Source organism: Hypomesus nipponensis, chromosome 14 (genome assembly GCF_054491055.1).
Source record: "Hypomesus nipponensis isolate SF chromosome 14, ASM5449105v1, whole genome shotgun sequence".
NCBI classification, from domain to species: domain Eukaryota; kingdom Metazoa; phylum Chordata; class Actinopteri; order Osmeriformes; family Osmeridae; genus Hypomesus; species Hypomesus nipponensis.
Genome location: NC_140374.1, coordinates 2,603,825 through 2,625,649, shown reverse-complemented (window position 1 = coordinate 2,625,649; position 21,825 = coordinate 2,603,825). Strand labels below are relative to the sequence as shown.

At 47.6% G+C, this 21,825-nt stretch overlaps 4 protein-coding genes across 6 annotated transcripts; 3 read left to right on the top strand and 1 right to left on the bottom strand.

The window, feature by feature from the left end:
* Nucleotides 1–33: 33 nt before the first annotated feature.
* On the top strand, nt 34–4,311 carry agk (acylglycerol kinase). Of its 3 annotated transcripts, none has more exons than XM_084673005.1 (15): nt 34–156; nt 236–348; nt 587–626; nt 737–816; nt 961–1,036; nt 1,188–1,313; nt 1,487–1,581; nt 1,781–1,850; nt 2,025–2,104; nt 2,256–2,313; nt 2,439–2,586; nt 2,732–2,829; nt 3,189–3,259; nt 3,474–3,558; nt 3,768–4,311. In XM_084673005.1, the coding sequence occupies exons 2-15, from the start codon at nt 239–241 to the stop codon at nt 3,897–3,899; spliced, it is 1,269 nt and encodes a 422-aa protein (XP_084529131.1). In that variant the 5' UTR covers nt 34–156; nt 236–238; the 3' UTR covers nt 3,900–4,311. The 3 variants fall into 3 exon arrangements, with proteins under 3 accessions (XP_084529131.1, XP_084529132.1, XP_084529129.1); XM_084673006.1 differs by having other exon boundaries at nt 72–156; nt 247–348; XM_084673003.1 differs by having other exon boundaries at nt 79–348.
* A 166-nt stretch (nt 4,312–4,477) lies between these two features.
* Nucleotides 4,478–11,903, bottom strand: dennd11 (DENN domain containing 11). Its single transcript, XM_084673002.1, has 9 exons — nt 11,287–11,903; nt 10,549–10,648; nt 10,253–10,411; nt 9,391–9,550; nt 8,747–8,885; nt 8,441–8,572; nt 8,138–8,288; nt 7,822–7,890; nt 4,478–7,687 (listed from the first exon to the last, which is right to left on the bottom strand). Exons 1-9 carry the CDS (start codon nt 11,657–11,659, stop codon nt 7,492–7,494), a joined length of 1,479 nt encoding a protein of 492 aa, XP_084529128.1. The 5' UTR covers nt 11,660–11,903; the 3' UTR covers nt 4,478–7,491.
* Nucleotides 11,904–12,091: 188 nt separating this feature from the next.
* On the top strand, nt 12,092–17,734 carry wee2 (WEE2 oocyte meiosis inhibiting kinase). The gene is made up of 12 exons (XM_084672997.1): nt 12,092–12,272; nt 12,473–12,731; nt 12,871–13,085; nt 13,749–13,806; nt 14,123–14,292; nt 14,508–14,629; nt 14,863–15,009; nt 15,351–15,461; nt 15,780–15,865; nt 16,165–16,335; nt 16,852–17,000; nt 17,281–17,734. The coding sequence occupies exons 2-12, from the start codon at nt 12,480–12,482 to the stop codon at nt 17,444–17,446; spliced, it is 1,647 nt and encodes a 548-aa protein (XP_084529123.1). The 5' UTR covers nt 12,092–12,272; nt 12,473–12,479; the 3' UTR covers nt 17,447–17,734.
* Nucleotides 17,735–18,436: 702 nt separating this feature from the next.
* On the top strand, nt 18,437–21,744 carry bida (BH3 interacting domain death agonist). The gene is made up of 4 exons (XM_084673011.1): nt 18,437–18,581; nt 18,825–19,131; nt 20,739–20,866; nt 21,149–21,744. The coding sequence occupies exons 2-4, from the start codon at nt 18,858–18,860 to the stop codon at nt 21,341–21,343; spliced, it is 597 nt and encodes a 198-aa protein (XP_084529137.1). The 5' UTR covers nt 18,437–18,581; nt 18,825–18,857; the 3' UTR covers nt 21,344–21,744.
* The last annotated feature ends 81 nt before the right edge of the window (nt 21,745–21,825 follow it).

Here is a 21,825-nt window from a genome sequence, read left to right as displayed (position 1 = left end):
AAATATATATATATGTTTAGAATATTATTATTTTTGGTCAAACGGAACCTTAGTACATGTCTTGTTTGGCAGGACCATTAAGTAGGGTGCACCTGTGTTACACATGCGAGGGAGAAAATCTGACAGCGATGGGCAAATGACCGCTATGAAATAAATGTATGTCTGCTCACTATACAATATCTGTACACATAACATCAATAGTGTAGTATAAGACTATGTTATATTGATATATTAGACAATGGCCAGGGTTGTGAAAGTGTTCCGGACGGTGCGAAATCATTGGAAGAAGTCAACCGTCGGTGTATGTGTCCTGTCATACGGTGGATACTGGCTGTATGGTAAACACTGGTGTGTATCCATTAATGTATCGTATTTGTTCATCGTTTTTAGACTAACGGGTCTTCTGACTGAACCATCCTTATAACCACAAATGTTATCAATACAGATCAGTTGTGAAGTCACATGACATTACTTTAGCTCGCTGGGCTTCTAGGCTATACATTGCTTAATTTTTCCAATGAACGTTAAAGAATTGTGATCTTCCTTCAGCATATTGATTTTGATGGCTCGACGCTTTGTTTTACAGTGACAATGTGTTGCGAAGAGAAGCTTGTCTAGAAGCCAAGGTGAGAGTTTATTGTCAACGTATATGTCTTTGCATTGACATAGCCCACAATATTAACCTAGGCCTTCTACCGTCTTAAGTTGTCATGCTAAACTCTCTGTGATGTTTCAGCAATTCGGTCGTCAGCAGATCGCTCCCCAGGAACAACTGAGAAAGGCCACAGTCATCCTCAACCCAGCTGCCTGCAGCGGGTACGAAAATACGTCCTCAGTCCTTAAAACGTTTCCTTGGCAGGTTACCCGTGCGTGACAGTACTTTGTCATGTGGGATATCTGCTACTGCTTCCTGTCGATGAAGTAAGCCAGACTTGTGCTCCTGTAACCCGCTGTACACAGGAAAGCCAACCAGTTGTTTGAGAAGAACGCCGCCCCGATATTACACCTGGCTGGAGTGGAGGTGACCGTGGTCAAAGTAGGTGCTTTTACTTCCTGTCTCTATTTTTGTAAGCAACTCCATTGTGTCCTGCCTGTCTAACGTGTGTCTTTTTATTTGTTGCTTTGCGCCTCCGTTACAATTGTGAACTGTGTTGACTAATAGCATTCCTTCCCTTTGTCTCCTCCAGACTGACTACGAAGGGCAGGCTAAGAAGCTGCTGGAGTTGATGGAGCAGACCGACATGCTGATCGTGGCGGGGGGAGACGGCACCTTGCAGGAGGTGATCACGGGGCTCCTCCGGAGGGCTGATGAGGTGCGTACCATCGCCGCTCCGCCGTCACGTCACCGAGCCGCGTCTCTGTCTGACGGGCTCATCTGCCAGTGTCCCTTTCCTGTTCCCAACGCTGTATGTCTGTGTGTGTCTGATGGACGACGTCTCCCAGGGCAACACTCTGACTCGTTACTTCCTGTGTTGGTCTGGTGTAGGAGACTTTCAGTAGAACTCCCATAGGATTCATTCCCCTGGGGTCTCACAACTCCCTGAGCCCGAGTCTTCACCTCCTCAGTGACAACAAGGTCCAGTAAGTATGACCACCGTTAAGCCCCACTCAAGCTTACCCTACAGAAAGTCACAGGGCTGCTGGCTACAGAATCCCACCTGAACACATGGGTGACACACACACACCGTATCAGTCGATCGCACATTACTTCCACGCTTTTTTTGTGTGTCTACGAACGGTCTCTCAGTAAGCTCCGCTTGTTTCCATCACGCCCCTCCAGACACATCACCTCTGCAACACTGTCCATCCTGAGAGGAGAGACAGTCCCGCTGGATGTGTTGCAGATTAAGGTGAGATGAAGAAGAGACTGGATTCAACAATGTGAAAACCTACTGATCCAAGCAAATAGTTTTTTTAAACAAAAGTCACAGTAGTTAGCCATGCACACGTGACATGTATATCAGGGGAGCTTGTGTTAGTGTGGTCCTGTAGTTGTATGAGTGGGGTTTTGTTTGTCCGCGCAGGGGGAGAAGGAGCAGCCGGTGTTCGCTCTGACTGGATTACGCTGGGGTGCTTTCAGGGACGTGGCAGCCACCATTAGCAAGTAAGAACTTAAGAACATTCAGCCCCATTTAAGACCAGGAATATGTTTAAGTATCATAAACAAACAAAAAAAATAATCTAGGAAGTGGGTCGAGAAAATCTTGTCTCCTCCACTCTGAAGATGAATCATGTTGCTGTGTCTCTTGTGCCAGATATTGGTACCTGGGTCCATTGAAAACAAGAGCAGCACATTGGCTCAGCACATTACGGGTGAGAAAATACGCTGTTGATTCTTCAGATAACGGGCATTGAACAGTCCTAGCTACCCTGCCGGTTCAGGTGTCTCCCGCCAGGCTGTGGTTGACGGTGTCCTTGCTTGTCCTGCCCCACCCCAGGAGTGGCCCCAGGTCCACGAAGCCTCTGTGTCCTACCTGGCCCCCACCCTCCGCCCCCTTGACCTGCCCACCCACAAGCCCCCCCGGGCCAGCCTGCTGAACCGCATCATCCGCAGGCTGAAGAACTACTGGAGCCCTCCTGTGGAAGGTGACACAGCCTTGCAGGAACTAGTGGTCTATGGTTTTGTGTGTGTGTGTTGATGTGTTGGGATCGTTGTGGTTGGTCCATGCAGTTTATCCATAACTCTGATCTCTCTGTGTGTGTGTGTGTGTGTGTGTGTGTGTGTGTGTAGAGCCTCCTAAAGTAGAAGAGCCAGTGCAGTGGGAGGAGAAGCAGCTGTCCACTCTGGAGCTGTCCATACATACTCACAACAAGAACCCCGTTGAAACGGTACACCAGCTAACACACGCTATACCAGCTAACACACGCTATACCAGCTGACACACGCTATACCAGCTAACACACGCTACACCAGCTAACACACGCTATACCAGCTGACACACGCTACACCAGCTAACACACGCTATACCAGCTAACACATGCTACACCAGCTAACACACGCTACACCAGCTAACACACGCTATACCAGCTAACACACGCTATACCAGCTAACACACGCTACACCAGCTAACACACGCTACACCAGCTAACACACGCTACACCAGCTAACACACGCTATACCAGCTCGTCCGTGTCTAGCAGCATTACCAGAACACTCATGTCTTTCCCCCCGCGGGCTCTCTCTTCAGCGCCTAGATGATTCCATGGTGCTGAGTGCCGAGCCAGACACCTTCACTGTTGGAGAGTTCATCACTGTGGGGTCAGTATCAGAGTAAATATGTAGTGTCACCGTTACTGCATGTCTTCCCCTCTCTCTCGTTCCCTCTCTCCCTCTCTCTCTCTCTCGCTCGCTCCCTCTCTCTCTCTCTCTCTCCCTCTCTCTCTCCCTGCCTTTCCTGTCTCACTTCACTTAGAAACTGTCCCAATTTTTTGGGGGGGAAAGTCAAAAAGCAATGTTTTCTTTCTACTTGAAGGATTAAGAAAGAAGAGGATCCAACTGTGTTCACTAAGAAGTCCCTGACTGTGGAGGCCAGTGCTGTCCAGCTCAACCTGCCCTCGGTTAGTACGGCCTCAGTCTGGCCTGCAGCCCGAGAAACAACACAAACTCCTTTTCATGTCGTCGACCATTAAGACCCTGGAGGGAATGAAACATGTTTGGCTCCTTAGTGTGTGTTTACAGTGTCGGAAACTCCATCTTTGCCTTCATGTTTAAATCTGACCTATGACCCTCTGCTCCCCCCCCCTCCCCCCATTGGCCCCGCCCACAGGAAGGGGCGGGCTTCTACAACATCGACAACGAGGCGTACGAGGCCATGTCCGTGGAGGTGCAGCTGTTGCCACGGAAACTGCGCTTCTTCATCAGTGCCGAGCGCAGGGAGCAGCTGCTCAACCAGATGTAGGGGGGTGGAGGGGTACCCGGGTGACCGGGCGCAGAACTGCCCCTCTCTGGAAGGTTCCATCCTCCCCAGAACTGCCCCTCTGCTCTGCCCCTCAGCACACACACTGACCAGGGCCTCTTCCTCCGCGAGGTGACTTCCTGGAAAACCTCCGTTCTAACCAACACCAGCCCCACAGAGACACAGGGCCTCTCCTCCTGCTACAGTACTCTTACCTGCCCCACTGGAGCCTATTTCGATGTGTCTTGATTCTGAAAGAGGCTGACAGTATGATGATGAATGTGATGGACCAAGCGTTGTGTTGTTACCTAACCTCTGCCATGTACGTACGGTATGTCAGTCTGGACCTGAAGACTTCAGGAGATCCTCATCATGAGCTAAAACGATACCTAGAATAATAAAGCAGTTCACGTCAGATGCCCGGGTCGTCTGCGTTTATGTTCATATTTAGGTTAAGAATAAAAGAATGGAAGGAAACATTGAGTGTTTGAGTTAAGATCAGCGCATGACACTAGTACAGAACAACACTGGTTGTAATCACTTTGGAGGTGTAGTCTGCATCTCATAATCACACAGACAAAGTCAGATAACAGTTTTATTGTTTCACAATGACAGTACTGTGTCCCCGTCATTAACCCACCTCAGGAGAGAGACTCGGGTCATCGAGTTCCTCAGGCTGTGTACCCAACTGATGTCATCTACCGTGGAACTAGGGTAGGTTACTGTGTTAAGTTAGCTAGAGCTGTGAGTGCAGTGTTGATTCACACTGCGGTTACGAAGCACACTGAGAACAGTACAGACTGCGTGAAGACTGTTGCAGACTGGCGTGTGTGTAATACAGATTAGCTCTATTGACATTCAGTGAGGTGGCACACTGTACAAATAAAGTCAGATGACCGAATGCTGGTTGAGGTACGTGAATGAGTCCACAAAGAAGGCATTTCAGACAGTGCGTGTGTCATATACAATCCCCGGACTCTGACACAGAGATCCAGGTAAACACCTGCAGGACAAACAGGAGAGCCAGCGCAGCAGGGACCTGCTGTGTGCTGAGAAGTGTCTTTCTGAACATTCTGGCTCCAGTCTGACCTTCCAGGATGTCCCTATTCACATCAGTGACTCCAGATCAGACTACAGTTCAGACTACAGATCTATTTGGGCTGACAGCTCAGTTCATTAGGGGCCAACAAAAGGGGCAGGCCCCCATTCAAGAGACACTCAGCTCTTCTGACGAGGACCAACTGGAATTCAAACCATAATGAATGGAGCGGTGTTCAAAAGAATGAGAGAAACGAGAGAGACAGAGAAGGAAAGAGAGAGTTAGAGAGGACCCCTTCATGCAGAAGACATGGGGCCCGTGTGCCTGGTGAGGGCTGAGGGGTGAGGGTGGTCCCCCTCTCCCCCACCCCAGGACACGGCCTCTCCAGGACACGGAGCACACAAAGAGCCTCTCTGTTACTGGGACAGACGAGCAAAGCCTTTCTCCAGAACTGTCCCAGACAACAAGAGACTCCTGCAGTTTTATACTCTCACAGTTCTCATAGCTCACCGTGGTTCAGATCAGGAGAATTCACTGTGGTTCAGATCAGGAGAATTCAATCAGACCATATAGCTAACAGCGACCGTACGGAACAGTAAATTCACATTATAAATCACATCTAAAAACTGGCCTGGGGGGGGGAATTAGCTATGAGTCTAGGAAGTTCTAGATTCACCACCCATTTCATCTTAAATCCAGTGATTGCAGTGGAGGTGGTTTGAATCCCAGAGCAAGACTCAGCAGAGAGAGAACTTCCTCCAGAACAGCTCCAGCTAGCTGACACTGCCTGCCCTCTACTTCCTCCAGAACAACTCGAGCTAGCTGACACTGCCTGCCCTCTCCTTCCTCCAGAACAGCTCCAGCTAGCTGACACTGCCTGCCCTCTCCTTCCTCCAGAACAGCTCCAGCTAGCTGACACTGCCTGCCCTCTCCTTCCTCCAGAACAGCTCCAGCTAGCTGACACTGCCTGCCCTCTACTTCCTCCAGAACAACTCGAGCTAGCTGACACTGCCTGCCCTCTCCTTCCTCCAGAACAGCTCAAGCTAGCTGACACTGCCTGCCCTCTACTTCCTCACGAACAGCTCAAGCTAGCTGACACTGCCTGCCCTCTCCTTCCTCACGAACAGCTCAAGCTAGCTGACACTGCCTGACCTCTCCTTCCTCCAGAACAGCTCCAGCTAGCCGACACTGCCTGCCCTCTCCTTTCATCAGTGCACTACTCACCCTAACACAGGGCCGGGAACCGACATCGATCCTTTAAAAAGAACACAGAAAAAAATAATCAGTCAACATGTTCATCGTTAAAGTCTGTGGTTGAGATGCAGCAGGAGTCGATTGGGGTTGTGCAATTCACATTCGTTGAGGTTTCCCTAGAACCGTGATGAAACGTTACACAGCTCAGGAAGTCACCGCGCACGTGGCCGCGTTCAGGCCGCGATCTTCCCCCAGAAGATCAACAGGACCAGACCAGAGGGAGCTCCCACTAAGGTGACACCCTTTCATGGGAATTCTCTTATCAGTCTGGGCCCAACAGGTGACTCCACCTTCGCCAGCTGCAGTCCTAACAAACACAGCGTCCCTTTCACATGATGAGGTCATAAAAATCGTCTTTTTTCTTTTTAGGTGAGACCACGTGTACATCCGATTTTGTCCTTGAGTTTGTCGTACAGTGTCAACACTTTCACGCGCAGCGTCACACCGGTGTGACCAACCCGTCCCCAGAATGTCTAATCTAGAACACTATGCAACAATTGATGTTCATTTGCACCAATGTCCAGAAGACGGCGAAGACGTATTGAGATAAAAAATCGTTCAATACAGTACTGATGCTGAAGTTGAATTTGTAACATAGAAGTGAGGTTTTGCAGCAGAAGGACTCCCCTCTTCTTTGTGAATATTGAAATGATACATGACTGGGCAAGACGTTTTGAAATGATATGAGTAAATAAACATCCCTGTCCTGGGATAAACATCCTGGACTGACAGGACCTTCCAGAGGGGGCAGTTCTGGGGTGACAGGGCCTTCCAGAAGGGGGCAGTTCTGGGGTGACAGGACCTTCCAGAAGGGGCAGTTCTGGACTGACAGGACCTTCCAGAAGGGGCAGTTCTGGACTGACAGGACCTTCCAGAAGGGGCAGTTCTGGACTGAAAGGACCTTCCAGAAGGGGCAGTTCTGGGGTGACAGGGCCTTCCAGAAGGGGGCAGTTCAGGGTAGACAGGACCTTCCAGAAGGGGGCAGTTCAAGGTAGACAGGACCTTCCAGAAGGGGGCAGTTCAGGGTAGACAGGACCTTCCAGAGGGGGCAGTTCAGGGTAGACAGGACCTTCCAGAAGGGGGCAGTTCAGGGTAGACAGGACCTTCCAGAGGGGGCAGTTCAGGGTAGACAGGACCTTCCAGAGGGGGGAGTTCAGGGTAGACAGGACCTTCCAGAAGGGGGCAGTTTTGGGGTGACAGGGCCTTCTAGAAGGGGGCAGTTTTGGGGTGACAGGGCCTTCCAGAGGGGGCAGTTTTGGGGTTTAACATCCAAGAAGGCCTCAAAAAGGTTGTCCAGAGTTTTCAGTGGCAGCAGGGGTTGTCTATGACCAGCATGGCGTCGATGCCGTACAGCTCCAGCAGGTCCACCAGGAAGGAGCGGTCTCCCTGGGGGTCCAGGCCCATCGCCCTCACATGCTCAGCAGTCAGAGTACGGTCTGAGCTCCCCGCCACCTCCGACAGGATCTGGAAGATCCTGTTGTTCTGCTCCATGAAGAACCTGGAGGGAGGAGATGATGGAGGAGATGGTGGAGGGAAGAGTACAATTTCAACACAAGTCCCAGTTTGCCAAAACTAAAAAGAAAGCACAGGCAAATATATATATATATATATTTAAAAAAATTAAACACTCACAGAACAAAGAGGTCCTCCTCATTTGAGGTGCAGTCTTCACCCACTTCTTGGGAGTACAGCAGCAGTTGCCTAAGAAAAAATCATCATAACCTTTCCATTAGTAACACATTGTAGTGGAAGTATAATGGGCAAATAACCTATTTACAAGATGTAGGCACAGTTTCCCTGACATGGATTAAGCCTAGTCCTGAATATTTTTTTTTAATGAAGATCTCCATTGAAACATTTTTAGTCTACGATTAGTCTTAATCCAAGTCTGAGACACTGGGCTTTAGTGTTTTATCAAAGATTAATTTAGTTATAAATGCGAGTCTACCTCTGTTCACTTAGTTTCCTGTACTTCTCCTTGTCTGCCTCGTTCAGCCGGAGCAGGGGCCGCAGCCGGTCTCTGTGCGTCTTCACGTTCTGGTTATCAACATACACGTCATACAGCTCCTTCTTCTCCTCGAATATCTTCTCCGTCGTGCCTGAACACACACACACACACACACACACACACACACACACACAGCAGGTTAAAAGGTGTTGTCGACATGAGCCGGATGGCCGGCCCTGCTAACGCTCTGTCCTCATGCCATACTCATGGCCTCATCTCCAGAACCCCCGGGTCGGCACTCACAGGCTACGTACGACACCTCCGTCTCCAGGGTGACGATGTCCGTCACGTTGATGTAGAAAAAGGGGCGGAGCTCCGGCACGGACACGCCCAGCCCAGGGATGGACATGTTGGCCAGGCAGCAACAACAGTACACTGTAGGGCCAACACACACACACACACACACACTCATGTTAGGATACACAACCAGAACAACAACAGAAAACAAAATGTGCGTTTCATAAAAGAGACACCTTTATTAATCCCGCAATCGTGTGTGTGTGTGTGTGTGTGTGTGTGTGTGAGAGGCTCAGCAGCTGCATCCTTCACCCCGATAGCAGACCACCCCTACAGGAGGGGGGGAGAAGATGAGGATGCGCTTCCTGAGCAGAGCGAACTTCCACAACACCATGATCTGCTCCCCGAAGAACTGGATGAACTGGGACATGCATCCTGCTGGGTGGGTGATCTGGAAGGAGGGAGGGAGGGGGGCACAGACACAGCCAGGTCAGCTACAGGATGCAGCCTGGTTATCTGTGAATCAGGGTCCTGTCTGGAGGAAGCGGCATCTTGGACACAAACACACCAAGCAGCCCACTCCTTTCTTGTGCATCTCTTCCTAGGGGGTCCTAAGAGCGTGCCTGTACCTACACTCTCTTACCAGAAACAGTATACCCCCCCCCCCCACCTCATCCTTCCCCCCTTCTTCCTACCCCTCCTACTTCCCCTTCCTCTCCTCCTGCCTCATCGCTCCTCCCCCTTCTCCTCCCACCCTCAACCCTACCCTCCATACCCCTCACCTTCCATCTCATCCTCCCCCCCCCCCTTCTTCCCCTTCCTCTCCACCTGCCTCATCGCTCCTCCCCCTTCTCCTCCCACCCTCAACCCTACCCTCCATACCCGTCACCTTCCACCTCATCCTCTCCCTCCTCATCCTTCCCCCTCCTCAGTCGGTTTTTCTACTCCCTCCTGACCTTCATCTCTGGGTGCATGCAGCGGTTGATGGAGGCTGCCGCCCAGACGCTGCTGGGGCAGACAGTGACCAGCCTGTTCTCTGCAGGGGGTAGCAAAGCCTTCTTGTCTTCGTAAAAGGCCTCCAGGGGGAAGTACTGGCCTGGGCACTTGAGCTGGTGTCTGAGAAAACACAAAGTACAGTTTTAAAACTAGCGGAGGCAGTTTCTCAGTGGTTCTCTGTACCTTGGAGTTCTTATGGTTTGAAATGGCAACAGCTATAGCTAGGAGCCTGGGTCTAGGTTTGTTTTCAAATGTGGGTGAGACAGCTTTTTTTAAATTAATTGACGATGCTGCTGTTAAATATATTTGTTCTGGGGAGGGGGGAGGGGGGGGGGGTTGTGTAACATCTGAGAATGACTGTCAGCCCCAGGAGAAGCCTGGCTGGGAGACATGTTTGGCCCAGAGTGAGATCATCATACCGCACCATCCAACTCTGGGGAAGACAGATGAAACTGTTGATCAAATCTCTCTGTTCTGTTGAGGATCTTTCCAAGATAAACACCAGCTGGAACAGAGTGTTTTCAGACACTACACCCAGGAGCCTGGGGAACGATCTTGATGCCAATTCCATTCTGTAAACACTTCTTGGCACTAATGTAGACCCCTGCCTACAACAAGACTTTTAATTCATCTTTTTGGGGCCTTTTCATGCTTCATTGGGCCGTTATTTGTGTGTGACAGGAAAGGCTCGGGAGAGAGACGGGAAGACATGCAACAAAGGGCCCAGGCCGGATTCGAACCCAGGCCCCTGTGGAGAGATGACAATGGGGATGGACCCAAGAAGAAGAGAAACGAGGTGCCGTCAGACCGACAGGTACTCACCTCACCTGGTTCTCCAGGAAGTGCATGTAGCGGTAGAGCAGTGTGTAAGATGGGGACAGGATGCCCACAGACTTCATCCTCGCCCCTCTCTCCAGCTCACTCTCTACGGGCATGTTGGCAAAACAGGCCAGGCCAAAATAGCGACCTTTACGGAAATATCTGGGGTGCAAACACAAAAAGAAGATAACGCATTCTGGCGATTGTGGCGGGATTCTAGTGATTATACTGTGTGCATCTCTCACTGTACACCTCACTGTACGGTGAGGTGTGTCTGGGTGCGTGGTTGTGCACCTTACATGAAGTCGTGGGCGATCCGGTGCGAGCCGCTGGCCATGGACTTGAACTCCACGCCCTCCAGGTCCACGTCTTGAGGCAGACACCATTCCACCATGTTACCTAAAGCACACACACAGACTGCTGTTCTCTCTAACAACAAGAGGATGAGCGTACCACTAAGGCTGAGGCCGTGACAGGGACCCGGGTTTGATTCTGACCCAGGCCATTTCCTGCCAGTCCCCCCCCCCCTCTCTGTCTCTCTCTCCCTGCTATCCTGTCTGTATCAATAAAAGCCGGAAAAGGCCCCAAAACTAAAACAATATCAAAATCTAAGGTTTTTCCGAAGGCTGTGTCTTCTTCCCTTCCTATTTTCATCTCTCACAGTCAGGCAAAAAGGAAGTGGTGAAAGTCAGCAACTTGAGTTCATGCGAAGGGTCTCTCTCTCCTCACTTTCTCCTTTTACAGTTTCAAACAAAAGCCTTATGAAATCTACGTTTGTTTTGGGTAAACCTGCGTTGAACTTGATCTGACTAGCTTGTGTGTTATACTGTAAACATGAGGAAGTGAAACATCTTCAAATGCGTTTTATAAGAATTCCACCTTTCCAGAATCCTGCCTTTGTGCTGCTGTGGGCCTTTATTTGAATAGTGCTGCGAGATAGCCGGACCTGGAGTTGCATAGCAAATACGAACTATTTTCTTGCAACGTCATCTACGGTGTCGCACTCCTACCCAAGTGTTGCTCTTTATATGACTCACCTGATCTGGTGTCAAAGGTGACCACAAACACAGCCACAATCTGGTCCTTCTCCTCCCATTCCGTTAAACAGTTTTTTACTGATATTCCCGGGAACATATGGTTAGACTCAGTGGGACTTGAAACATCCCACCCCTGTCCACAATACTCTGGTATTCTCAGGTCGACGCTGTTCACAACTGCACTTGCCAAATCGCCAGAAATGACGGTGCTCTCGATGCCCGGCACGACGCTGCCCGGTGCCCGCCAATCTGGTGTACACGTCTCAGATGCATTTTCCTTCACTGGTGCGGTTGACGGTTCCGCCTGGGGCGGTTCTCCCGGTTGGATCTCCTCCCAGTCCAGGAGCGGAGCGCGGTCCGACTGCTCAACCATGATGCTGCTTTGCCCGAACGGAGAAAACAACAAGTCCGGGAGCAAATTTCTTCCACACCCTCCAAAACAAAATAACCGACTGACTTAATTACCGACCACGGCTTTCACCTTGTTCTCTCCACGGGGTTCTTGGTATTTGTAGCACGGAGAACATAGCTACGCCTGAACAACCCGCTCCAACCTGCCCGCTTCACCGAACGTCTTGGTGTTTTGATGATGTCAAACACTTCCGCTCACGTGGTTTATGTTTTGTCAAGCGGCATTTATCAGCATGTTTGCTGACAGCTGTCTTTCAATAAATACTTTTTATTAACTCAGGGAATGCAAGATTTTGTGTTTAGTATAGTAATTAGCTAGCAAGTGTCGTAGCTACGACAACTTTCTTGCCATTATCACTATTTCTAAACGATGAATAGTGCATTCTTACTTTAGCTGTGGCAGGTGTGTAATGGGCTGACAAACAAACCCAACAAACTTTGAGCCAATTAGATATAGCCTGCAGGATTTGATAAAGAGGCAAACCTTAACACTGCTCATTTACATACTGGGAATTTACTCGAAATTTGAGCGTGGTGCTGGTAGGTTATTCTGGAAAGGCAAAGACCGTAAGAAGGTAAATTAATACAATTTCGTGTTGGTTAGTTAAAGTAGAATGTAACATTGTGTTCGTCAACGTGGAACGTTTGTTCTGAAAAGATTGTATCTGGCACCCATGTGCTCGTGCAGAGTAAGGGAGTGAACTTTACTGAAATTGAAAACTTTCAATTAAAACGTCGCATTTTAAATGTTTTAAATCTTTCCTGTCGTTACGAGTCTGGGGATGGCGTTGAGTGAGAGAGCGGTGCAAAAGCTCGACTTCTCAAGCTGTGGCGAGGATGGGAGCAGCGACAGCAGTTCAGATGACTGGTTCCCACGAGCTCCTCAGATCCTGAGTCCTCGTGACCCATGTCGGACTCCCAAGGCGACACGTCATCGAAGGGGCATCACTACCTCTCCGTCCATCTCCACCACCCCCATACCATACGCCGCATGGAGGAAACTTAGGCTCTGTGACTCTCCCAGCACTCCTAAGGTAGGCCTATTAGTCACTTATGGTCAACTTCATTCATTATAATCTGAATACCCTTCATATCTTTTGCATTCCAGGGGTCCTCTCCACTACCCCTCACAATTTGAGTGAATTCCTAAATCAACCATATTGCCCCCTCCAGAGCCTGCTGACCAAGAGCGTCCTTCCTTACTCCAGCACCAAGACCTGTTGCGGCCAGAGAGCCCTACATTTCGCCTCTTTGACTGACCCCGCCCGTATCCCATCGGTTAACGTGAACCCATTCACCCCTGACACGGTCTCCAGGAACAGCTGTAACAACAAGAGGAAGAACCGACTGAATGACGAAGAGGAGGATGACGACAACTACAGGCACAGGTGACTCGGGTTTGATACTGCAGGGACTTTAAGGGGCTGAAAGTGGACATCAATGTCCTGCACTGCAAAAATGCCCTATCAAATTGAAGTGCCAAAATAGTTTTGATCGTGCTTGAAACCAGAAGGCTAAATCTAGCTGCAGTGCAGTAGGACAAGACAATATCCCTTGATAACATTTCTTTAATAATTTAAGTCACTAGAAAAATCATGTTAGGCCTACTAGACACTATAGCTCAACTACATTTAAACGAGATTTTCCGACTCAGGTGTAGATTGTTTGCTGTGTGGCTGACAGGTGTATTGGGCCCCCTAATGGGGACTTGAGGAAGGTCGTTGTCAAGGCCACACTACTTTTCCAACATCCGTGCAATGGTTCCTGTAACCATGGCCGTGTGCTCATTGCAGGGCCGTAATCATAATATATAGATAGCCTATATCCCCCCAATATTCAAATCTGTTAAAAATGTCCCCCCCAAAATATAAATGTGATGCGCTACAACTGGCAACCAAGCACGCTGTAACTAAATGTAAAAGGTTTTCAGGGGGGGGGGGACCCTCAAACACCCCGGCAGATTTCGTCCCCCCCAATGTTGACTCCATGGCTACGGCTTTGGCTCATTGTATCATGAGTAACTGGTTCTGGTGACAACTGTCGTCTCTCAGAATAAAGAACAGCCTGGCGTCATCTGAAGAGGATGACGAAGCATTTCTACCGCCAAAGGTAGGCTACTTATTTTCATCTGAACGGCTTCCGTTAATGATTTATGATGCACGAGTTGCTGTCGTTTCTGCTCCGCCTCCACTTTTTTTAGGCTATCTCTCCGGGCGGTGTTTTTTTTCAGCACTTGGTGATTCACTAGCTCACTTCCTGTCTTTTGTATTTTTGCCATCCCATCTGTCTCATATTTTGCGCGTCTATCTCAGTACTTCTATAAATATCCTTTTGCTCTCTTCTGATCATCGTGACTGCGCAAGGGAAAGTACGCACGTGCTCTCCACACAGCCGAGTCTCCATCCGTCTTTCCGTCTGTCCACAGAGACGGGCCGTGGAGGCCTTCATGCTGTCTAGATATGAGAGCGAATTTCTGGAGTTGGGGCGTATCGGCGCGGGGGAGTTTGGAACGGTGTTTAAATGCGTGAAGAGGCTGGATGGATGCTTGTACGCAATCAAGCGATCCCGCCAGCCGCTCGCGGGCTCGGCCAGCGAGTGAGTCAAACACACTAATATCACCCACGATTGAGTACATTATGTCAGGCTATTTACAGGCACACAACCAAGTTGTATATTAAGCATGTTCATTTCTTAACCACCTTTTAAAATATATATATATTTTTTAATGAATGCAAGCAGTTCCCTCTACAGCACCCTGGCTGTGGTAGGCTATTCAGTGAGTTCTGAGGGGTTTGGGGTTGTTCCTCCAGACAGCTGGCTCTGAAGGAGGTGTATGCCCACGCTGTTCTCGGACACCACCCGCACGTCGTCCGTTACTATTCCGCCTGGGCGGAGGACGATCACATGATCATACAGAACGAATACTGTGATGGTGAGTTGAGGTTGTTCAAGTTCAGCCAGTAAGGGAACCAACGTCGCTTGGTTAGGCGATTTAATCCTCGAATGAATCAAAATCTTAGAATTTTACAACTCCACCATCAGAGGTCAACCCCAGATAGCTGGGCTGGATGATTTGTACGAGACAGTGGTGTAGGTTTCATGTCCCACCCACATCTGCCTACACCCCTGGTTCAGGTTGTCCCGTCTTCCTCGCTTGCCCCGCAGGTGGGAGTCTCCATGACGTGATCGTGCAGAAGGAGGTCCAGGGAGAGGCATTCTCAGAGCCTGAGCTAAGGGACCTGCTCCTCCAGGTGTCCATGGGTCTCAAGTACATCCACAGCACTGGTCTGGTGCACCTGGACATCAAACCCAGTTAGTCTCTCTCCTGTCGTTTTAACCATACACTATTCTGAGCTGTTTTTGTCACACTTATCCCCAGGAACTCTGAACAGGATGCCTAAGTTGTTTTGGTGGAAAGAACCAGGGGTTTTATGATGCTTGTTGATTTTTATGGTGTTATTATCCATAGCAACGGTCAAGACAACAGCAAATCAGTCCCGTCCCGTCCCCCCACACACACACACACATTTTTATCTTGAAAATTACGTTTTAACGGACACTTCCAAAAAGCTGTTCCACCCACATTTGAAAACAAACCTACGCCCCTGGGTGCAACATTTCCTCTTACCTCCTCTTCCTCTGGGGCCTTGCAGGTAACATCTTCATCTGCCAGCCGCCCAGCTCCAGTGCAGGGGTAGAGGCCGAGAGCGAGGATGAGGAGGGGGAGGATGAAGGCATACCAACTGGGGTAGTCTATAAGATTGGTAAACACCTATTGCAATACCTTGTACAGACCTAAAGTGTATGAAGGTTTCCCTCAGCAACTGAGGTTAAGTGTGTACTGTTGGACTTGGTCAACTGCCTGGAAGATCAATTTGTAGGAAATGTGATTATGTTTTAGGGCAACGTTTCCCTCTGCAAATTAACTTGATCATGATCAAATAGCTGCCCTGTGCGAACGTCTGGAGAAAAAAAAATGGTTTGGAGACTGATGTTGATGGGAACCAATTAGCAAAGAGTCTAGCTGAGGCATAAATGTGCAGGAACGACTGATGGGATGCTGACCTCTGGTTTGGGTGTAGGTGACCTGGGTCATGTGACCTCCATCAGGAGTGTGCAGGTGGAGGAGGGAGACAGTCGCTTCCTGGCCAGTGAGGTTCTTCATGAGGTAAACCACAACAACTTTCTTTTCAACTTAACTTTAGTTGTACTGTGTGAAAGATCAGGGGCAAAGGTTTGTTTTCAAATGACAGCTGTTTATAACTGAGGCTGTAGCTGTCCTACCAACATTTGAAAACATACCTTCGCCCATGATTTGAGGGTAACGAGATTTGCTGTTTTCGAAAAGGAAGTCTACGCCCCTGCAGAAAATGATTCAGGCAGTTGGTACGCAATCGGTGTATCCTAACCACATTGACAAGAGTATATCATGTGCATCTAAACTAAAACTATTTTTCGGTTGTTCAGGACTACAGCCACCTCCCAAAGGCAGACATCTTTTCCCTGGGCCTCACGGTGCTGCTTGCCGCAGGGGCACCTCCGCTGCCTCAGAACGGAGAGCAGTGGCACCACCTGAGGCAGGCCGAGCTGCCCTGCCTCACCCAGGAGCTGTCGGAGGCCTTCAGAGGCCTGGTCCAGGTACAAGTGTAACCATGGACACTAGAACCCACACCGAATGGTGTGCTAAAAGCGTAAGCAGGGTTCGAATTACGGGTGGGATGGGGGGTTTGACCCACCCCCCTAATTAAGACTTGGACCCCCCAAAGAGAGGTAAAAACAACAGGTTGGGGGGGTTGATACATTTATATATCCCTCTGAAGAAGAAGTTGAACCCCCCCGATTGTCATTGTATAATTCGCACTCTGGGCATAAGTGGTGCACTTTAGGTCTCGGGATGTTTGTCATTCCTGCTAGACCTTCAACTGCCGGCAGACTCTTTCTAGGCTACTAGACTGGCCATGCTACACGAGGACCACGTACAATCACGTCCGATTACATTTCACAGGCTCAAAGCGTCTGTGAAACGGCCTTAAGAAATTGAAGAAATTATTTGCAACTTTTATACATTTCATACGTAACGGTTTGTAGCTTGAGTGTAATGCAGAATCAAGATCAAGCTTCTTGAGCAGTGCCTGGCATCTCCCCTCCCGCCAGGCGCTGCTGGACCCGGAGCCTTCCAAGCGGCCGTCTGCCTCGGCGCTGTGTCGCCACCCCGTCCTGAGGAAGGAGAGGGCGGACAAGCTGACTGCACAGCTCCGCCTGGAGCTCAACGAGGAGAAGTTCAGGACGGCCATGTTGGAAAGGTGAGGGGGGGAGATGCACTGCATTTCTTGAAGCCGAACCTGAGGGGGGAGGGATGAAGGACTGGGATGTATATGTTGTTTGGTTGACTATATTGGCAGATTGTACACGAGGGTGCAATTTCCTAATCAAATTTAAATCTCATTCAGTTGATGAACAATGCTCATTTGCATACTGACTTGCATGTGTTTCCAGGTTAGTCAATAAAACGTTCCTTTTGGTTTGTAATTTAAAAGATATTTACATTTTAAATGGACTGAATAGTTTGTCCATCCTCCACAGAGCACTCCAGGAGGCTCGTTTAGCAGCCTTGTCCCCGAAGACGGCCCTTCCGTCTGGGCTAGAGCAGCTGGGCAAGGCTGGGTCCCTACCCAGATCTGGGCGGAGGCTGGTGGGGAGAACTGCTTCACGATCCATCAGCTTTGGATGCCCCAGCAATGGAGTTTGAGTGGCCATCATCACATGCTAGTTCCCTAGGAAGGAAGCATACCTCCAAAGATGACCGACTAGAGGTCAAAGGTGGTAGACATGGTGTTATTTTGTCATATACGAAGACGATTAAATTCCCAAGTTCATGGTCTACTTAATCTGAAAAGTGATTCATTGTGGAGCACTTCTGTGTCTTGAAAGATGGTTCTTAGTATCATTGAGACCGGTTACAGATACCAGTGAATGTAAATTCAATGGTTTTTATTTTGTTTCAATGTAAATAAACTTTTAACATGCGTTATAGTCAGTTATCTCTGTATGACTCACTTGGCTTCTGAGACATTTAACTTACATAAACGTATTTTTTTGTGTTCACCTTGTACCACATTTCAATGGTTTACCACAGCACGGAACAGTTACGGGGCTTTCCACACGCGCTTATCTGAGGTGACAGAAACAGTTTCTTCTTTCTTTTTTTTTTTTCAATGAATGAACAAGTCTGCCCTGTGCTTTGTCATTCATGCCAGCGATGAAGAGCATTCATTTTAAGAAACACGTTTTATAAACGATCCAGTTTTTTGCAATTTGCGTGCAAGCAACAGATCAGTTACAACATATTTAGAGGAATCTAACTGCAAGCCGCTCATTATCTGATGCGAGCACGGTGGGTTTATCTAAATCCACAAGTCATCACACACAACGATTGTGGTTTAACCTTGTAGACCCTTGATGTAAAATTACAACGTCACTTTCAGATATTTAATAGCTGTATTTGCTATTATTTTTTTCCGAATGACCAAATTTAGCCAATAGCGTTGCAAGGCAAGACAAGGACCCATTGGTTATGTAAATGTGGTCGTTTAAAAAAAATCTTATTTGCTAATGTTTTTTTTAGATGTTGACATTTAAAATCGGGTCTTGCAGGGTTAAGTGAGGTTGTAGTTTCCTAGGATTTTAAAAGTATAATGAATATATTTTAACTAACATTTGCATGTTATTAAAATGCATAGCTAGCTGATTGGTTAATTCTACCATGTGTAGTAGTGGGTGGGGAAATGATGTAACCTACAACATGCATCATCGTTCCCTGAGTTGTGTTCTAAACAGGCTCTGGTTCTATCTATCTAGCTAGCGTCCGTTCTAAAACAACCACGGTGAGTAAACAAACTTGTACAACTTTTATTTTTATTTTTTCAAATACTCTGGATAGATATCCATTCATTCCGCAAGCTCTGACCTAGCTTGATTGTTTTGGCGCGTCTTGGAATTTGGATTCATGAACATCTTACCGGACAACGTTACCGTTCGATTGCCGTTAGTTAGATCTAAATATTTGCCTCGGACCCATCTATGAAGGAACTTGCTAACTAAGTGCATTTTTTTCTCGGCGATTTCAGCTCTTCTGTGCAAAGTAGAGTAGAAATACCGCGATGGACACCGTCGGCGACAACGTGGTCCGTGTCCTTAACAACACTCCCCTGGTCATTCTGACCTTCCTTCAGCAACAGGGCTTCAACAACGAAGAATGTCAGAGAGAACTTGATTCTCTTTCCCGAGATCTGAAGATCACCCCGGACATTAACTGTAACTCACCGGGGAACGGCTCCCACGATGACGGAGAGCTCCAGACGGACGGTCATTTCAGCAGCAGCATTAGAGGCTGGATCGATGATATCCAACCACAAGCTGATCTGAATAGACATGGTAGGTTTGTCTGTTTTGCTTTAAACCCTCCTGTTGTGATCGTTTTTTGTTTGCTACTTTTGTGTTCCCGGTCAAAAGTGACTGCCCAATTATAGCTAACTATTTCCATAATAATACATGTATTATCAACTAATGTTGTGTTACATCTTTTTAGCAACTTAAGTTCTTGAACATTACAAGTTTTAAACTTCTGTTTGTCATTTATGGCCTATAGGCCTCATTGACACAAGCGTATACAACTCGTTTTTGAGTTAAAGAAGCATAATATATGGATTATTTTGAATACATACGCTTGGATGTTGGTCTGGTCTATATCCTTCCAGTTGTTTTTGTAAACACATTTACCTTCCAAGTTAGACATGTTTATGACTATGGTATCAATGGACTCTGTCAGGAACAGTTTGAAGCAGGATTTTATGTCACCAACCCAGGAGACGGCATTCCTGGTTGGCCCTGGGGTCATCCTGATGACATTTTCAGTCGACAGTCGACTTCTTCACTTATGTGGTGATGAAGAACAAACCACAAACTCCCATTCTTGGACAGGAATGTCACAACAACCTCAGCAGGGCCCTCTTCCTTATCAGAATCAGAAGGGATTTTATTCGCCATGAGTGTTTGCACAAACAAGGAATTTACTTGGCAGGGAGGTGCATACATTAAACATATAGGAATATTGAAACTTAAATATGTGGACTAACTATACAAAAGTAGCAAAGTCTAGATAATACTAAGGGGGGTCTAGCTAATACTAAGGGGAATAAAAAATAAAAGTAGTCATAATTTACAATTTAACCTAAAATACCAAAAAATACAGATAGTGCAAACAATACAATAGTCCTGTCTTGTCCTGGAGCAGGGCGGGGATGATGGTGTTGAAGGCAAAGCTGAAGTCCACAAACAGGGTCCTGGCGTAGGATGCTGGGGAGTCCAGATGCTGGAGGGTGAAGTGGAGGGCCATGTTAACGGCATCATCCACCGATCACTAGGTTGTTCAACATCGGTCGGCTCTTCGTCTGGATCATAGTCTGTGTGTGTGTGTGTATGAGTGTGTATGTGTACTCAAACACGTGCATGTTGGGTCTGGGAGGGAAAATGTACAAAAGTTAAATGAAACACCCAAATTGTTATGAAATTCTGAAAATAATTTTTTGGCTGTTTAGATACCCTGTGTGGACAAAGTCATAGAACCTTATGGCAATCAGAATAAATTAACTACATTTTTCAGGGCGAAAACTTGTAAATCGGTCACTTTTGAGTGGAACACAACAGGAGGGTTAAACAATGTAAGTTAGTAGATGTATGTTGTCATGATGCATTTTAAACAATGACTCGTTCTGTCGAGCAGACTTAACCGACTTAACCTGCTAACGTAAGTCTCGTTGACTCAGTTTTAGCAAAGTGCTTTATTTGGGTTTGGTGTGTGGCACGTAGAGCTCGTATTTGATTTGCAGCTTCATGGATCATTCTGTAAGATTCCCAGTGCTTGAAAGTCAGGTGACTCCCATAGATTTCTATATCCAGGTGTAGGCTACTCCTAAATTATCGCAGTGAATTTTAGGGGGAATGGGTTTTGTGTTTGAGGCCTTGCGTGTTTTGTTTTGAAGGTGATGAGGTTCAGGGAGTGAGAGATGTGGCCGCGGATCTGATCCTGATAGCTCACCAGCTTGAGCAGAGAGTGGTTGCCAAGGCCACGGAGAACCTCACTAAGAAGCTACAGACCTCCTCAGTATGGGTGAGTTTTCAGACGTTCATACTGTAAAAATAAAATATCTTTTAGATTGGATTAAAATCTTAAATTGATTTATTTGATTATTTTTTATTATAGTTCATCTTATTTTGTATTATAGTTCATCTTATTTTCTATCTGTAACAATAAATTTGATTGTTACTCATGGAGACCCACGCAACTTCTTTAAACCTAAGAAAAACTTGTAATTTTAACCTCAACAACTGGTCATCATCTGTGTCTATGTTGCAATAACCCCGGCTGTGGTTCTCTGTTCTCCCTCTCCAGTCCTGGAAGAACCACATGGCTGTGGAGGTGGACTGGGTCTTAAGCCAGGGTCTGTACTCTCTGCTGGACCACCTGCCCAGGGAGAGGGTGATCATGGCCCTAGCCCTCACGCTGGTCAAGGGTGTTTGTGAGAAGGCTCCTGGCCTGCTGCGAGGCCTGTTCTCAACCGCTCTGGAATACTTCGGGTCCAGGTGATTACCAAAAAACAGAACCGGAACTGGGAGCACAAGCGATTCTCAAACCCCCTAGAATTGTTCTGATTCTAGAATTCTAGTATTGCAACATGATTCTAGAACCTTCGCAGGGACCGTTGGAATGTCAGATCAACTTGAACTTGGATTCTGTCTGTTACCTGACGTTAAGTCCCATTTAGAGGGCTTTCTGGTGAATGTAGGCACTGCTTAAAACTGTAAAACAAATGTTGAAGCCATGAATGACTTTGGTATACCATATGATAGCATTATTTGACTATGAAGTTGTCTTCATTTTTTTACTAAGTTATTTTTTCTTATACTAACAATTTGTTAGAGTATTTTCATATTTTTTTCTTAGTGCCATTAATGTCATGTACGGTGTAAAAATAAATCTGAAAATTACAGAGAAAAAAAATGCATATAAGTTTATGGATTACATGGACAGTTTGTAATTTTGATAAAATGGTTTGATGTAGATGGTAG

Coding starts and splice junctions, on each gene's coding strand:
- dennd11 (XM_084673002.1), bottom strand. CDS start 11,659: ATGGTTGAGCAGTCGGACCGCGCTCCGCTCCTGGACTGGGAGGAGATC. Junction 8,289..8,440: donor GGAGGTGTCGTACGTAGCCT/GTGAGTGCCGAC, acceptor GTGTGTGTTCAG/GCACGACGGAGAAGATATTC. Junction 7,891..8,137: donor AGGAAACTAAGTGAACAGAG/GTAGACTCGCAT, acceptor ATTTTTTCTTAG/GCAACTGCTGCTGTACTCCC.
- bida (XM_084673011.1), top strand. CDS start 18,858: ATGGACACCGTCGGCGACAACGTGGTCCGTGTCCTTAACAACACTCCC. Junction 19,132..20,738: donor AGCTGATCTGAATAGACATG/GTAGGTTTGTCT, acceptor TTTGTTTTGAAG/GTGATGAGGTTCAGGGAGTG. Junction 20,867..21,148: donor TACAGACCTCCTCAGTATGG/GTGAGTTTTCAG, acceptor CTCCCTCTCCAG/TCCTGGAAGAACCACATGGC.
- agk (XM_084673005.1), top strand. CDS start 239: ATGGCCAGGGTTGTGAAAGTGTTCCGGACGGTGCGAAATCATTGGAAG. Junction 817..960: donor AACCCAGCTGCCTGCAGCGG/GTACGAAAATAC, acceptor CGCTGTACACAG/GAAAGCCAACCAGTTGTTTG. Junction 3,260..3,473: donor GGAGAGTTCATCACTGTGGG/GTCAGTATCAGA, acceptor TTCTACTTGAAG/GATTAAGAAAGAAGAGGATC.
- wee2 (XM_084672997.1), top strand. CDS start 12,480: ATGGCGTTGAGTGAGAGAGCGGTGCAAAAGCTCGACTTCTCAAGCTGT. Junction 15,866..16,164: donor CCAGTGAGGTTCTTCATGAG/GTAAACCACAAC, acceptor TCGGTTGTTCAG/GACTACAGCCACCTCCCAAA. Junction 16,336..16,851: donor CCTTCAGAGGCCTGGTCCAG/GTACAAGTGTAA, acceptor CCCTCCCGCCAG/GCGCTGCTGGACCCGGAGCC.